Raw genomic sequence first — 17,343 nt, forward strand, 5'->3', positions numbered from 1 at the left:
TGGGATGCGGAGGGCTACACGAGACGGCGCTGCGGCCTGCGGCCGTTGATTCGAATTTTTTTGAACTTTGAAATGGGCGTGTTTGCGTGCGTCGGGCACTACGGTTCCTTCTTCGAGAATCCACTCAAATCCGGCCGTCCGTTCGGCGTCGTGGCTGCTGCTCCGAGTCATACTGTTCCGTTTCTGTCGACATTGTACATTGTTCAGCTCATATTTGAATCAAGTTTTTTTAAAAAAAAAGAATATTTGAAAACATAAATATTACATATATTTTCTATAAAATCAAATCAAATTTATTGCACGAAAACAAAAAATGGCATTTAATTTAAGACAGAGGGAGTAGCTAGAAGTAGACTTAGGGATTGGTTAAGGAAATTCCCCACGCCACTGCCGTTAGAATGCGCTCTAATGGTGTTAAAATGTAGGTGTGAAAAGACAAAAATACCTTTATGTCTAAATATGTCATTAATGTTTTTAAGCATCTTAACGCCTTCAAATAAAAAAACTCAAAATTAGAAAGTTGTAGATCTTGTCGAGATCTACAATTTTCATATAAAAATTATTTTCATTTAATTTCATAAAAAAAGATATGATTTGATATGGTTAATATATATCTTAGAAAAATCATATTTTTTGTGGTGTTGAATGAAGATAATTTTTATATAAAAATTATAGATTTTGATGAGATCTACAACTTTTTAGTTTTTAGTTTTTCTATTTGAAGTTATTAAGATGCTAAAAAATTAACAACATATTTACATCTAAGGGTATTTTTGACTTTTCACTCTCGCGGTTGACACAGTGCCTTAGAGAAAAAAAATATTTGAAGCAGTGGTGCTGAAGTCTGCTAAACTTTTTTTAGTGGCTCACAAGGAAACTGCGAGACGAATTTATTAAGCCTAATTAATTTTTCATTATCACATTTTTACTATATGAGTTAGGGATTAATTTGTTATTGATTATAGACTAATTAGGCTTAAAAACCATCTCATAAGTTAGTCTTAATCTGTGTTTAGTTTTATAAATAGTCTATGTTTAATATTTCATGTATATGTATAAATATTCAATGTGATAAAGATTAAAGTTTAGTTGGTGAAATGAAACAGGGTCCCACCTGACCTGACTGCGGGCCATGAATTTTGTTTTCTAGCATGCTATAACCTTAAAACAAACCGGACATAAGGGTATTTTTGTGTCTGACCAAAACTATAAAATGCTCATACAAATGAAAATACTATAATATCTAAAATCCAAAAAAAATTATCAACTGAACAAGGTCTTATAGCATGCGAGCTTGAACATATTGGCAGTTTTTGTTTTCTAGCATGCTATAACCTAAAAATTTGTCAACTGAACAAGGCCTTATAGCATGTTATACCGTGTCGCAAATTACAGATAAACTATGCAATTAGTTTTTATTTTCGTCTATATTTAATATTGCATGCATGCGTCTAAAGATTCGACGTGACAGAAAATCTTGAAAAGTTTTTAGTTTTTAGAAGGAAGTAGTCCATAGGTATTATAATAATCTATATCAGCTGGCTAAAACACTGTGAGACCAGCCATAAAGTAGTCCATAGTAAAAAGGTACCCATAAGTTTGCAAAATTTTTAGGTTTTGGCTGCTGTAGCACTTTCGTTTTTATTTGACAAATATTGTCCAATCACGGAGTAACTATGCTCAAAAGATTCATCTCACAAATTACAGGTAAACTGTGCAATTATTTTTTTATTTTCATCTATATTTAATGCTCCATACATGCGACTAAAGATTCGATATGACGAAAAATCTTGAAAATTTTTGCGAACATCGCCAGTGGCCACTGCCTCCCTCCTTGTCATCCAGATGGTAGTCGAGGCGCATCTCTTCGTGGTAGCGTCCTTCTTGTCCATGGGCACTCCAGTCCACGCGGAGGAACGAGTAGCCCGCTCGCCGGTCTTACAGTCCTGCGCCGGTCGGGGCTGTGCGTTGGCCCGCTCACCTCACCTGTCACCTGTGCATGCGCTGCGGTTGGCGGCCGCCTCGCTAGCCAGCGGCACGCACTGCGGTGGTGGTAGCACGGCGGTGGCGAGGCTGCTCGCTCCCCCCACAAACGACGGCGGCGAGACTGCTCATTCGCCACCGCGCGAACGTAGCGGCGGCGTCGCGTCATTGCGTGGCAACCCATTCCCTCCGTGGCGCCTGGACAAGCTGGTGCATAAAAAAAAAAGATAAACAGTGGCACATACATTTTACTTTCTTCTCTGTGCACTCTCTCAAGTCTCAACACCTCCTCTGTGCACTTTCCCAGCACAGCACTGAGGAACCAACAATCCTTGATGACAGCATTTTGCCTTGTTTAGTTGGCAAAATTTTAGTTTTTTTGGCTACTGTAACACTTTCGTTTTTATTTGACAAACATTGTCCAATTACGGAGTAACTAGGCTCAAAAGATTCATCTCACAAATTTTAGGTAAACTGTGTAATTAGTTTTTATTTTTATCTTTATTTAATGCTCCATGCATGTGACCAAAGATTCGATGTGACGGAGAATCTTCAATTTTTTTTGCGAACTAAACAAGTTGAAGCATCGACAACTGTAATATGCAATTTGATGTTCAAACACTCGTCTCTTGTTTCAAGTATTGCACAACTCACACACTGTGCCTAGTGTTAGGGACCATAATTTAGTGGTAGTTTTTCTACGTTGTTGATACATAAACTAATGCCATGCCTAAACACGCTAGCACTTCATATACAAGAAGTTTTTTTTTAGGAAAATTAAGGTGGGTTGTTCACGAATCCGCAAATAAGCTAATTTTTTTGTAGGTTTGGAATGGAGTATTTCCATAGAAAGAGTACATGAAATAAAACTATAGGAAAGTTTAGGTGGAAAGGTGTTTGGATCGAAGGAGTCGTCAATTCCTTTCTTGTGGAATGCTAGCAAATGCATGCGATTTCAAAGGGGAAAAAAAAGCATTCGATCCTAGCCCTTGGTTTCCTGTTCATCACGAAGTCCAAGAAAATATACTATGCTTTATCATTATTATAAGGCCTAGATTAGTTCACCCGAAACCATTTTTTTTTAGTTCTCATTCACACCAAATCTTGCGGCACATGTATGGAGCAAATGTAATAAAAAATCAAAACAAATTACACAATTTGCCTGTAAATCGCAAGTTGAATATTTGTACCCAAAACCAAAAAAAAAATAGGAACTAAACAAGGCCTAAATGACTTAGAATTTAGTACTTCCCGGTCTGAACGGACTCAGAGTAAAACTATTAGGCCGTCAACCATGCTTCGGTCAAGTTCTTGGGTTCATTCTCAGTAAATTATGCTACTGTTCTCACAACATATCAGCGAATAGTACTTTTAACCATAGCTTTTCCGACTTGAGTGATTCCTAGTCAGTCTAATCTGAGCCCTAGTGCCTAATCAAATATCAGAAGACAATTAGCCCCTAATAGTGATTAGTTGGACGACAAAACATCTAAATTCAGTGGAGGAACAACATTTCAAATCCAGATACATAAGCCCTCAACAATTAATAACAGAGTTTGTTGAAGTCACACTGTAGTGTGCACTGAAGGTCTGAAGCTTTAGAACCATATGATGCTAACATTTCTACAGATCCCATATTATAGCATACGTATTACAAAAGCTAAACAATTTTACAACAGCACACACGCTGAGGGGTTATGCTAGCCATTACAGGTCAGAGCCTCCAGCAAGTTCGCCGGCCGATAAGTCACCTGCTTTTGATTCCCTGTACGGAAGCATTTCTGGGCAGTACCGCCTTGCAAGCACTTCCACTTGCTCAATGAAAGGCTTATCTCTGTGGCCACCGAGCAGGCGGACCATCTGGTTCCATCTTTGACGGCAAAGCTCCCCAGACCTGAGTAAGAGAAAACACCCTGTTACTGTAACCACTAACCAAAGTGGTCCGATAATACTTACTCCCTCCATCTCAAATTGTAAGTCATTCCAAGAATCTTGGAGAGTCAAATTTTTCTAAGTTTGACCAAATTTATATGATAAAATAATAATTACTATGATACCAACTAAATATCATTAGATTCTTCCTTAATTATATTTTCATAATATATTCACTTACGTTACAAATCTTAGTATTTCTCTCTATAATTTTGGTCAAACGTAAAAATGCTTTGACTCTCCAAGATTCTTGGAATGACTTACAATTTGGGATGGAGGGAGTAGCTTTGATATATGGAAAGCATTCCATTCTATTTGAAAAAAAAAGTCGCTTAATGGGTATACAGTAACAATGTTTCATACAAATTTTACTATTTATCTATTATAAACAGAATATCAGAAGTTTTAGCTGAATAGGTAATTTGCTACACAGTAGTCTTGGTAGGGGAAAAAAACAAGCTCCATAATACTGGAATCTTTACTAAAAGGGACACCTAGGTCATCTGTAAAGTTTTCAAATTTCAAGCACGGGAAAAGGCAACAACACAAGCAAGGATCTCAGCAAGAAAGAAATGATGGCATATGAACTAGGTTCTCACTCTATGGTCCCCAAGAGCTCAAAGGTTCTCAGTGTTGTAATGCTAATGCTCTTTTCAGAACAAATGTTTTTTTTTTCCCTCAGAAAGGAAGAGGCAATCCATCAGATCAGATGGAATAACACTAAATGATTTGTAGTTCAGTGAAATCGAGGACTGGATCAACTCGATTAAATTTTATGTTAAAAAAATGAGAAAGAGCCAATACTAAAACTACTAAATTCTAGCAACAAGCTATGCTGAAAGATTGAAGCTAAGTCAGAAATCAGCAATCAACACTCACCTATGCTCAACAAGGTTCTCCCAGTCAACTTCTTCAACACAAACAGCATCAACATTTTGAAGCCTGGTTTATTGTTAAGAAAATTTAGTGCAGGCAACAAATAATATATCGTGATAACAAAGACAGAAAAGAAAAATGCTACCAAGAAACAAGACAATGCTACCAGGCAACAGTAACAGGAGGCATATTGCCTACAATTCAAACATATCAGCCACACATTATCAGTCTATCATGGTGAACATGGTAAATATTGTTCCGGTACACACCTCCTTCATCTAAAAGAACTTGCATTTCATTCTATTCATTCAGATTTTGTGCATGAAAAGAGTAAATTAAAAGAAAGAGTAATCAAATTCCATGTCTGGTATTAGGCCTGCTGGATGCTACCTAGGTGCTCTAACCACTAGGCTAGACACCCTTTGGCGTATTAGACCTATTTTGAATTGGTATAGAAGAAGGATAATTTGTCTGGTTTTAAAAGCACAAGGGGCAAGTTGCATTAACTCAAAAGCAGAGGGATCAAATACACAAGTTTTCCTTATTGAAATCATAGATTTATACCTCAAAGTTCAGAGGCACTTTCAGGCCATATCACAATCATAATCCCAACGACAAGCAGATGACATTTTGGTATGACAATAGTACAATATTTGATAAGTAACCCATAGAAACTTACGCTTCCACTAGCAGATAATCATCTTTATCTGCCCAGATTCCTTCTTTAACCAGTGGTGATGCCAATTGCAGGTACCTGTTATGTATGAATAAATTTCATTTAACGACTACATATGTCCGAAGATAGTATCTTCATACATAAGCTGAAAATTTAGGACAAACAAACCAAAATTAGAAATAAAAGGATTGGGTTTCAATAGTCAAAGCATGCCAAACTGACACTATAATAAAATCTCAAACATTTTTTAAGCTAGTAATCATTTTACAATAGTTTTGATACAACCAAACCATGTTAGTTTAGACAATGTGAAAAATAATTCACATTGCAGTAGAGTCTGTACCAATGCCAGACTGCCAGTTATCAGCATCAGCCTCACTGGAAAATGTCTCTTATAACAATAAATATGCCAAAGAGATACCATGCACTGCACTTCTACGAACAGAACTGATACCCAATCAGTCTGAGGACGGACAAGTCAGACCAACATAAAAGAAAATGCAGAAAAACTTGGAATATACAGAATTAGGCCCATATTCAAGGAGGAAATTATGTTATCCATTAAATGGCTGGCAACACTAACCACTTCTGGCAGCACTCATGGTTATTACGAGTGGTTAATTTATCACTGATAGCCTCCCAAGAAATGTTATCTCTTATCTGTCACAAATGAGTATACTTGATTATATGGAATAAAGGATACAACAATGTGAAAGAGCACTAATGGAAGATGGTAAACATGAAACTGATATAAAATATGCACAAGGATAAAGAAATACACACCTGACGGTGACCAGGGTCGAAGTATTGGTGGGCTTTCATACGCAAGTCCAAATTTACCAAGTCAAATAAGTTTTGGTACTCATCCTGAGTCCAATGCCCTGAACATCTCACCAAATGAGAGAGAGAGAGAGAGAGAGAGAGAGAGAGGGGGGGCAAAGTATTATCTTTCTATATCACATAATGAAACTTCAATTCACGGTAGAAAAAACTTAGGACACATCCTTTGCATTGTGAAACCCTGTTTACATCAAAATCTAATTAGTAAATCCTAAAACTTACGGTCTTTCTCAAAGTCTAATTTGTACATCCTTTGAAACTATAACTTGGTTAAATTTAGCGACTCAACACATTGTAACTGAAGATACAAATACACAAGCAGTCTAGCCATGTTATACAGAAGTACCGATGCTTTGACACTTTGTCCAAACAGGTGCCTGTCATTCAAAGCTGACACAAACCAAATGAAATTCGTGGTTGTTGCCATTTGCCATGCCTCTAATTTTTAACAGTGTGCTCAAATTAACCATCTGCACCCAAAATAAGGGGTACCTACTCCAAAGATGAAGGTGTAACTATTGGTGAACCCTGTATGACTCATACCGAGTTTCAGATTATATATATGACAAAGAATGAACACATGCTATGCAAATATCTCTGTGGAATATAACATAAGTTATGGAACAAAACTAAAATAAACTAAAGTAAAAGCCTATTTTATATCCCCATAATCTTGTTTTTTTATTAAACCAAATGAGTGCCATGAAACTAATGCAAGAAAAAAACATTCTGATAGTGTACACCAAACACAACAATGAAAAAGAAGGTATAGTTGTAATGATGAAAATGATAAACTTAAAGGCTATACAGTGGAAGACACCTCTTCTCAAATTTTTGGGCTTCATTCGTCTCCAAAGATCTTTTACATGGATTTCATTCTTTCCAAGTTCTTTTGCTAATACCCTCCAATTTCTGCCATTCTTTTCAACAAACCTGTGTCATGCATGGCAATCTTAATCACCTGAAGCCAGTCATCATAAAACATAAGATCCTACATTGCTTCTCACAATAAATGCCAAGAAAGTATGCTGCAATGTGAATGATACACAACATCTAGGCTTTATATTACGCAGCAAGTACAGGATATACAGTGACGCCAAGAGATAGGATATCATATTGAAGAAAAAATCATCAGTTACAAAGAAAATTCAACTGAAAGGAAAGTACTAATCTTAAACACAGTACCAAATTAAATATTGCATTTTAGGCTAAGTTTGTGAAGAATGTCTTTAAGGCTCGATGGGGGAGGCAGAGAGCATCAGAACGACATAGCACATTACCGTTAATATGCTATCATACTCCCTCCTCCAATCCAAAATTGTAAGTCGTTTTGGCTTTTCTAGATTCATAGTTATTACTATGTATCCAGACATAGTTTATATCTAAACTAGATGCATAGCAAAAGCTATGTACCTAGAAAAGCCAAAACGACTTACAATTTGGAACGGAGGGAGTATTTAATCTAACTTCAGTAATGCAGGGATGCTAGTAGCTACCTCGGCATCTCGTAGCACATTTATTAATTTATACTACACAGAATCAAGATAGAATTAAGGACTAGTGTTCCATGTAATCCAACATTTTGGTTGAGCTCTACAACTAAAACTAAAATGTAGAAATGTGAAGTAAACTTATTATATATAATGGAAAACTAAACTAAAGTTCAAAATTCTCAGTAGGAGGATTTTATGTTACCGTCGAACTATCTCACGCTCCTCTTCAGTCCATTTACGCTCAGCACTCCTTTGAAGTAAGATCCTTGCACGTTTGTATACGGCATCTGTGGGTCTATGAGGTAATGATTTTGCTGCAACAAATACTTAGTAAACCATCTGCTAACTAGATCAGGAAAACATAGACTTTGACAAGACATGATTCATTTTACATTATTCACAAGCCAAATTCCTAAATTATCAGCAAAGTGCATATTCAGCAAGAATAAAATTTGCAATCAAACTATTGCTTTCAGCATATGAGCCTAAAGACTGATTTCAAATTGTGTTTACAAGTTTACATGTGTAACTGATATACTAAGTACAAAAGGGAAAGCCGGTATAAGAGGGGGAATGTAAAATAGATAGCTCCAAATGTTTATGGCTTACCTATTTCAGGCCAACAACCCTTGAGCTCTGGATATTTTTTACAATCCCCAATCATCTCTAACCCTTTCTCTCCTAATTGCCTCATCTATATTGAGGAAAACATTAAAAGAAGTGAAGTCTGAACCATGGAGAGCACGTAAACTATAGCCACCACCCACCGATTTATTTATTTGGTAAACAGAGCAAGTAGAAACATGATATAGCACTGAAACTCCAAAAATATTTAATATATGTAGTACTGGTTACCAATCAAATATAGAACATGAGAATACCTAAAAATATAGGTTAAGACTATGTAAAGAACATTCTGAACTCTCCCATTAAAGTTAATGCAAAGGATGAGCGATAAAAAGTATAACAATAGCTATTACATGAATGTTGAATACTGAGTTGAAGTATCTTATACAAAGTTACAAACAGTACATGAATAAGTAAAAAAAAAATGAAAAGTTCATTTCATCAATATGTTCAGTAGACAACAGACAGTAATTGGCTAGTACATACATTAAAATTGGGAAAAGAATTGTCAAGGTCCATCTTTGTAAGTTGAAGAATAATAATCCACATCACTTAGTAACAAATAATAGTAATCCACATATACTTATAAGCAAGCAAAGGCACTAAATAGAATGCATACAATTTGTGAAACCCAGCAGTATATAAACTATAAAGCAAGAGAAGAAACCTCTGCATATTTCACCATGGCTTCCATTAGCTTCGCATCTTCCTCAGAGGTAAACCGTCGTCCATGCACAAGTTCAATTTCACCACTCCCATCACCCTCTACATCATCACTGCCACCTATATTAAACACCTCCACATCATCAGTGAAGCTCACTCGTCTACCCTTGTCCTTTCGCTTTGCCATGTTTTCTTTTTCTCTTTCACCGTCATCATTCTCATCCTCACACATTTTTCTCTCTTTGATACCCTTACCATTCTTGCCCTCTCCAGCTGGTGCATTTCGTCTTAGGTCAACACCAACATTATTTCTCTCCTTTCTCCTCTTTTTATTGCTCTCTGTCTTCTTCCCAATCTTTGACATGACAGATTTATTGCCCTCTTCCATGTCCCAGGTAACTAAACACTCCTTTTTCCTCCTCTTATCTTTCCCTAAAACAATTTTAGCAGAAGAACCACTCGAGGCAGTCTCATCATCCTGATGCTTTCGTTTGCACTTCTTTGACTTCCTATCATGTTCTCTTTCTCTGTTGTTCCTCTCCGCATCTTCTGACCCAACATTTTCATCAGGGTCAAGTACCTGATTCTGGCCATTAGTTTCAACCTCTTTATCTTTCTTCTTTTTCTTCCTATGTTTCTTCACAGAGCTTTTGCTCATAGCACCCTCTGCATGCTCCAAGCAGGGGTTTTCAGCCATCGTGGCTGACACATCAGCTTGCTCCATCTCAATGCTATGGTTCCTGTCACCAGAATGAATTGAGCTATCACAATCGCCGCCACGACCCTTGTCCTTACGCTTCTTCCCCTTCTTCCATCCCTTCTCTCCTTTGGTTATTTGGCAGCCTTTTTCCTTCTTGTTGCTCATAACAACAGCCTTGCCCTCACAATCGCCACCCTGACCCTTGTCCTTATGTTTCTTCCCATTCTTCCGTCCCTTCTCTACTTTGGTTATTTGGCATTCTTTCTCCTCCTTGTTGCTCATAACAGCCATGCCCTCTCTGCACTCTGTGCCGGAAACCCTCTCCATGGGCTCTTTGCTGCAGCCCAAAAACACCAGGAAATTGACCAGTATTAGTATTCTGTGAGGTTTCACACAAGTAGCACCAGTGGTGGACCTCCAAAATGGACCGAACAAGGAGCTGACTACTCAATAACTATCATGTTCGATACTTATGCTCTAAGTTACACGGATACGTGTATCAGTATCCGAAGGATACAGATACGCGGATACGGCAATTTCCTAAAAAATCCGATATGCGGATACATTTACTATTTTAAAAATAAAATAAAATAATAATAATAATAATGCACGTCTGAATTTAAAACTGATGATAATAAAACGCCACATAGCATTGGACAGTACTTGCAGCGCCACGTAGCATTCCCTCCACCAGTTCTAGGCTTCTCCAGAATGGTAGGGGATGAACTCACTGCACTGCAGATCGAGAATGAGGAGAGGAATACGAGGTGGGGGGCAAAGAAATCGAGCAACAACAAGCTATGAACTGAAGAAGAAGAGATTGAGAACAGAGAAGGGGATGATCTCACGGGAGTTCCCTGGATCCACGTCGCAGGGGCAGAAATTCCTCGCTGGCGGCCAGCGAGCAGCTAAGTTGCACGGATACGGATACGCGTATCGGTATCGGAAGGATACGGATACGCGGATACGCCGATTTCCAAAAAAAACCCGATACGTAGATACGTTTAATATTAAAAATAAAATAAAAAATAAAATTAATGGAACAAGAACTCACTACATACAGGAAATCAAGCAACAAGAACTCACAACACTGCTGAAATACAATGGGGAGAGGAAGATGAGGTGTGGGGACTGGGGAGGGGAGCAAAGAAATCATGCAGGATGCAACATCCTACGAACTGAACTACTGAAGAAGAAGAGGAGATCGATCGGATTTACTCACGGGATCTGGATCGCGAAGAACTGAAGAAGAGGAGCAAGCTGAGCAGGGCGGCTCCGTGGCTGAGCAGGGCCCGTGCTCGACTGCTCGTCGCCGGGACAGCGCCAGCAGTCGGTGGGCGTCGGGCAGGCGTCGAGCGGGCGGCCGGGCGTCGTGGCCTCGCGGCTTCAGCCGTCGCGGAAGAGCAGGTGCACAGACTCCACAGGCGGCTCCGCGGCTGAGCAGGGGTCGTGCTCGTCGCCGGCGAACAGGGACGGCGCCGGGCGAGCGTCGAGCAGCGTCGCGCTTCACCCGTCGCGGAAGTCGGGCGACTGCGGACTCGGGGTCGGGGCGACTGCGCGTCCGCGCTCTGTCCCAGTTAGGGCGACAGGCCTCCTAATGGGCTGGGTCGTATCCTAATTGGCTGATACGTGTATCCGGTGCTTGATACGTATCAGCCAAACGTATGGCATTATGTAAAAAAAAACGGATACTCTTCCAGTACGTACTGACCGCGTATCGGCGTATTCTACATTAATTTTGGTTAATGTAGAGCTGCAGAAGCATTAGCCGTGTGAAAACTGAAAAGCTTGCATTTTGGTTGTGTTTGAGCCTTCCAACAACTGATGTTGTCAGGCACTCAGGCATCTTGTCTGTCCCTTCAGATTGCAAAACAATCCATAGGCCGATCCGTTGAGTGCTTTATATTTTAAAAGGACCTGTGAATCGAGGTACTGAGGTACAAATGTTGAGAGGCGCACGAATATAACGGGATAAATATCAAAATTTCTCCAATCACAATACCCATCTCGCGAATTCAAAATTGTACCCAGTGATTTCCTAGCAGTAGAGTGTGTCATCGAAATGCAGTGCAAGGGATGGAAGCAAAGGAAGGGGTGCGAAAAAAAAAAATCCGACAGACATCTGAACTCGCCCGCATCATTTGTATCACCCAAATTTAGCTAGGGTTTAGGAGAGCACGCATCGCGGGTATCATCAGGGTATGAGTATAGAAACCCTAAGCAGTAGGAGAGGAGTTGAGGGGTGCACTCACATCGCGGTGGATACCAAGGAGGAGGAGGTGGAGGTCGCCGTGGGGGGATGCGGAGGCCGCGGCGGCCGAGTTGGAGGTGCCGAGCGAGATGTCCGGGCAGAGGAGCGGACCGGGAGGCGAAGCGGCGGCGCGGCACTACAGTTGGCGAGTCGCGAGAGTGTTGAACCGTTCGGGGTCGGCGGCCAGCTTATTCCTCACATGGGCTTCCAAAGGTTTCTTGGGCCGTGGAGAAAAAGGCCAGGCTTCCAAAGCGGGTTTTTCGGACAGTACGCGGAGAAATGGCTTCAACGGATTTGCCGATTCTGCTCTATCGATTTCCATTTTGGATACGAAAAATCTGATCTGTTTCTTCTTGAAAAAACAAACCAAAACAAAATACGAGAGAGAGAAAAAACATCAAGAGCTGCACAGGCCGGCCACTGTTGGTGGGCCATCGGGCGCCCCACGAGCCCACGAAACTACTAGTAGTAGAATAGAAGGAAAACAAAGAAAAAAATTGAAGAGCGTCGTGTGGCCCGCGTGCCGCGTGGAGGCAGCGCGATCTTTTTGGTGCCGCCCTGGCCGATCTCGTGGCGGAGGCACGACCGCAGCAGCAGGCAGCGATGACGACGAGCCGATCGGAAAGCGAGCGACGAGGGGGCAGCGCAGGGCAGGGCACCCAGAATATCTGCCGCCCACCAATGGCCTCGCGCCCCCTCGCGCCCCGCACCCTATCCTCTCCCCTCCCTCCTCGGCTCCGAGCAATCTCCCCCCGCCCCCACCTGCCCACCTCTCCATGCCGGCGCGCGCGGTAACACCTCCGTGAGTGCCCGCTTGTTCTCGTGGTAAAACACTAGCGGACCAGCGAGCGCCGAAGCTCTCTCTCGGTCTCTCCTCGCCCTCGTCAGTCTCCGTCTCTCTCTCTCTCTCTCTCTCCCGGTGGGCGGGCGTGTGGTGGCCATAGCTTCCCTGCCTCCACTTGTCGTCTTCGTTTCCTCGGCTGAGCCTGGTAGTAGGCTCAGTCCAGTTCCTCGCGGCCGGCCTGCTACTGCGCGCACCATGACCGCGACGCCGGCGATGATCGGGCTGAGCGCCGGCAAACGCCTCCTCGCCACCTCATTCGGCAACACCGACCTCGCGCCCCCGGACGCGCACCCGTCGCTGCAGTTCGCGCCCGCCGCGCCCAAGCTCACCGTCGTCGCGCACCGCGCCTCCGCCTCCTCGTCGTCCTCATCCTCGTCCCCCGCCGGCCACGCGCGCGCGCACGCCATCCGGGCGCTCAGGAACCACTCCGCGCCCGCGCTCGCCCCGCCTCTGCCGCTGCCGCTGCCGCCTCCACCCGCGGCGGACCCGGCTCCGGAGCTGGACTCGGAGTTCGAGTTCGAGCTGGAGTCCTCGCTCGAGGCCATCGTGCTGCTGCAGCGCTCCATGCTCGAGAAGCAGTGGCAGCTCCCCTTCGAGGACGAGGACGAGGACGACGAGAGGCTTACCAAGGCCGCCGTGGTGGTGGCGCGGTCCGGCGTCTCGGCGCGGCAGCGGCGGATGAGCGGCCGCCGGCGGGGACCTGGTCGGAAGAGCGTCACCGTCAGCCCGGAGCTGATGCAGAGCCGGAACCGCATCTACCTACGGGGCACCGTCAGTAAAGACCTCCTCACGCACAAGCAGGTCATTCAGCTCTCCAGGAAGATCAAGGACGGCATCTGGCTTCAGCACCAAAGATCAAAGTAATTTTTCAATTCAAATTCAAAATTCGTGCCCATCAATTGCACAATTGGAACGTCATTAGTATTTGAAAGTTAGCATCGTATCTCCCAAAACCAGTGTGTTTTTGCATTGTTAACATAGTAGCTACATGTTACATTGAATGAGTCGGAAATTGATACGCATATTTGTCATATCATGATTCATGAACCACTTAAAATACTCACTAGGCTGAAATGCATGCGCACATTACAAGTTTTCATCATTTGTTTTAAGTTTTCATGTAACATAATTGTGATCAAAGTTGCATGTTGAAGACTGAGTGTATCTAATGAATTCCAAATCCCTATCTGATTCCCCGATGTCCCCAATTTTGAGTTCAGGCTCAAGGAGAAACTGGGGAATGAGCCGTCATACAAGCAGCTGGCGCAATCACTGCATATATCGCCCCCTGAACTGCGTGCAAGAATGCGTGAGTCATTTCTTGCGAGGGAGATGCTGACAATGAGCAACATCCGTCTGGTGATATCCATTGCTCAGAAGTATGATAACCTAGGTGTGGAGTTGGCAGACCTTATTCAGGTGATGACATAAGCTGTGTCGATCAGTTAACATGTGTCTGGATATTCCAGCTGTTTATTTGTTACACTGTAAATTACTGTACTTGAAATGTAATGCGTCCATTGATATTGCAGGGTGGTCTGATAGGTCTACTCCGTGGGATCGAAAAGTTTGATGCCTCAAGGGGATTTAGGATTTCCACCTATGTGTATTGGTGGATTCGTCAGGTTAGAGCAGATTTTCTTGTCCTGCAGCAATTTCGACCTAATCAGATCATAGCTGAATTGAGCCTTCTATTCATTTGCTTGTAACCAGGGCGTTTCAAGAGCATTGGCTGATAACTCAAAGGCGTTCAGGCTCCCTACTTATTTGCATGAGAGGTTGATTGCAATTCGTGGTGCAAAGTATGCGTTGGAAGATCAAGGAATTGCTCCGACAGTAGAGGTAAGGAGGCTTTATTGATGAAATTTTGGCCACTTCTGTTCCAGCAAACCGCATAGTATTTCAAGATGCAATTTCCTGATTTATTATCTCAGTGATTTGGCTTATTTTTTAGTTAATTTCCTATTAATTCCAAACCTAAATATTAATAATAAGGAATGTTGAAACATTCTGATGTTCTTTTTGACTTTCTGGCAATCCTCAGAACATAGCAGAGTCGCTCAATATATCGGAAAAGAAAGTGCACAATGCTACAGAGGTAAAAGAACTTGAGTCTTACCTGGTGGGATTTCTTCTGGTTAATACATTTTGACATTTCTGCCATTCTTAAAAGCATTCACATATGCAGGCTGTGAACAAGGTTCTTTCACTGGATCAACAGGCGTTCCCCTCCTTAAATGGCCTACCTGGGGACACACTCCATAGTGTAAGCAGAGTTATATGAAGCATTCTATATTTTTGACTTGGGGTATGCTAGAAACTAACTTTATTCCTCTTTTCATCATGTTTTCAGTATATAGAGGATCAGAACGTCGCAAATGATCCATGGCATGGATTTGAGGAAAGGTATCTCAAGGTATGCACACTAATGTTCTTTTGAAGAGAATACTAATGCATACTAATTTCTTGTGACAGCGATATATCCATTAGTATCAAACAGTTGTTATAGCTTCAAATTTGTTGTTTGTTACGATACATGACCCTATCATAGTAATAACTAAGGAATACTTCTAGGCCTTTTTTTTTGCAAGTATGTCATTTTATTTCTGATGTACCTAGCAAATTAAAGATTCTCCTTCTATGATACTTCCACATCTGTTTTAACATAAATGCTCTGTTGGTGCCAGGAGGAAGTTAATAATCTTATAAATTCAACTCTCAACGAGCGTGAGAGGGATATTATTCGATTGTATCATGGCATAGGAAAACAGTGCCATACATGGGAGGACATCAGCAGACAGTAAGTATTCAGTATTCTTGTCTGGACTGACACAGAACAATCCATCTATACTCATAACCAAGTTTTTTTAAAAGTTGGATTGCATGCACAGTCTGCTCATACCTTGAGCACAACCATGAGAATTTGCAGAGACTTTTTTGTTTTGGATTTTGATGTTCTAATTTTGGCATGGAAATTATATTCTCCAGATTTGGGTTGTCGAGGGAGCGTGTGAGGCAAGTAGGACTCGTTGCAATGGAGAAGCTGAAGCATGCTGCAAGGAGGAAACATTTGGATGCATTGCTTGAGGAATATTGAATGAGATGTTTTTCATTTGAGTCGGTTCCACAGATGCAGTGGTTGTATATACTCGGAAGCATAGGGTACATCATCCTTGAAAAGGCTTTTACTGCCACTCACTCTGCAGATAACTATACATGTACATTTGTGACAATTAATAGGCATGCATGATTCAGATATCTATGGCTGCACAATCATCAATGCGACCCAACAAAAAGAGAAGCTGTTTTTTCTTGGGAAGCTTCATAATTTTTCTGTAATGTATGTATATGCAATGTACATTTAGCACCTTAATCAGTAGAGGAACATTTATGTCCTGGATCTGTATTCTTATCCAGTTACATTTACATGAAACTGGATAAGAATACGGTGCCTACGAAATTTCTCTTTCATGTGTCTGAAATGTGCAATCTTTTTTTTTCGCGAACGGGGCTTTACCCCGTGTTTCTGAAATGTGCAATCAAATAAATCTCAGGAGAAATTTCTCAATATCCTGGAAAACTTTGATTGACATGTGGCAGGAGTTTGGTCAAGGAAATTCTGCAAGAATATGTACGTGATGCCCCCATTTATTTAGGCCTGAATATTCCATCAGTAATCCTAGTTGCATCAAATCATCAAGTTGCATCAAATCAACCAGAAGATTTTCATGTCTGAAATAGCAATAGTATGGCGGTATTTGCAAATAATTTTGAGAAATTTGAAATCATAGACCTCAAGAAAAAATCTATGAACATTTTGGAAAACTTTTGGTCGACGTGTAGCGTGAGTTCTGATCAAGGCAACTCTGCAAGAATGTGTGTGATGCAGCAATTAAGGAAATGCTTGAAGATGATGGCGTCAGCAACTAGAAGCATGATTGTATATAAGAAGCAACTCGATCGTGTAAGCTTTGTTGTTGTTACTCCACCCCAAGTCCCTAAATTAAGCCCTTAAACTTTTATTTACTGGCTATGATAAAAAAAGTAGGGACTCAAATTAATATCCAACTCCAATAAAAAAATGGACCAAGTCCTTATCTCACATGGGACCCACCTGTCATTGACAAATTCTACATCAACTCCACCATTTATAATTCTTGTCTTGATTTATAGGTGAGGAGAGGAAAGTGGGTGAGACCCATTGGATAGGGGGTTCTGGATGTGAGAGGCTGAAACTATAATTTGGGAGGGCATGAAAAATGAGAGCCCAAGTAGAAAGTGGGTTGGAGTTGATTTTTTTGGATCAAGTTCTTAGATTTAGAATAGAGACTTTGTTTAGAAGGTGTGGCTGGAGTTGCTCTTAATGTCCATATATACAGTACAGTTGCTACGCAAATTGTAGTTGCTCTAAGAGCATCTCCAACAACTCCTTAAAATTTATTTGGTATATCTTGAGTT

At 41.4% G+C, this 17,343-nt stretch overlaps 2 protein-coding genes across 3 annotated transcripts; one reads left to right on the forward strand and one right to left on the reverse strand.

The window, feature by feature from the left end:
* Positions 3,457-12,202, reverse strand: LOC110436795 (DNA-binding protein REB1). 2 transcript variants are annotated; one of them, XM_021464296.1, is made up of 10 exons: positions 12,043-12,202; positions 9,095-10,127; positions 8,410-8,494; positions 8,003-8,114; positions 7,128-7,240; positions 6,251-6,348; positions 6,051-6,127; positions 5,471-5,545; positions 4,795-4,857; positions 3,457-3,877 (listed from the first exon to the last, which is right to left on the reverse strand). In XM_021464296.1, exons 2-10 carry the CDS (start codon positions 10,115-10,117, stop codon positions 3,691-3,693), a joined length of 1,833 nt encoding a protein of 610 aa, XP_021319971.1. In that variant the 5' UTR covers positions 10,118-10,127; positions 12,043-12,202; the 3' UTR covers positions 3,457-3,690. The 2 variants fall into 2 exon arrangements, with proteins under 2 accessions (XP_021319971.1, XP_021319972.1); XM_021464297.1 differs by lacking the exon at positions 12,043-12,202 and adding an exon at positions 11,013-11,275 and having other exon boundaries at positions 3,509-3,877.
* LOC8080867 (RNA polymerase sigma factor sigA) lies at positions 12,746-16,354 on the forward strand. Its single transcript, XM_002443872.2, has 9 exons — positions 12,746-13,745; positions 14,106-14,304; positions 14,418-14,510; positions 14,599-14,727; positions 14,930-14,983; positions 15,074-15,151; positions 15,239-15,301; positions 15,573-15,685; positions 15,874-16,354. Exons 1-9 carry the CDS (start codon positions 13,081-13,083, stop codon positions 15,980-15,982), a joined length of 1,503 nt encoding a protein of 500 aa, XP_002443917.1. The 5' UTR covers positions 12,746-13,080; the 3' UTR covers positions 15,983-16,354.

Source organism: Sorghum bicolor, chromosome 7 (genome assembly GCF_000003195.3).
Source record: "Sorghum bicolor cultivar BTx623 chromosome 7, Sorghum_bicolor_NCBIv3, whole genome shotgun sequence".
NCBI classification, from domain to species: Eukaryota; Viridiplantae; Streptophyta; class Magnoliopsida; order Poales; family Poaceae; genus Sorghum; species Sorghum bicolor.

Coding starts and splice junctions, on each gene's coding strand:
- LOC110436795 (XM_021464296.1), bottom strand. CDS start 10,117: ATGGAGAGGGTTTCCGGCACAGAGTGCAGAGAGGGCATGGCTGTTATG. Junction 6,349..7,127: donor GCCCAAAAATTTGAGAAGAG/GTGTCTTCCACT, acceptor TGAGATGTTCAG/GGCATTGGACTCAGGATGAG. Junction 6,128..6,250: donor TCGACCCTGGTCACCGTCAG/GTGTGTATTTCT, acceptor CATTTGTGACAG/ATAAGAGATAACATTTCTTG.
- LOC8080867 (XM_002443872.2), top strand. CDS start 13,081: ATGACCGCGACGCCGGCGATGATCGGGCTGAGCGCCGGCAAACGCCTC. Junction 14,728..14,929: donor GAATTGCTCCGACAGTAGAG/GTAAGGAGGCTT, acceptor GGCAATCCTCAG/AACATAGCAGAGTCGCTCAA. Junction 14,984..15,073: donor AAGTGCACAATGCTACAGAG/GTAAAAGAACTT, acceptor TCACATATGCAG/GCTGTGAACAAGGTTCTTTC.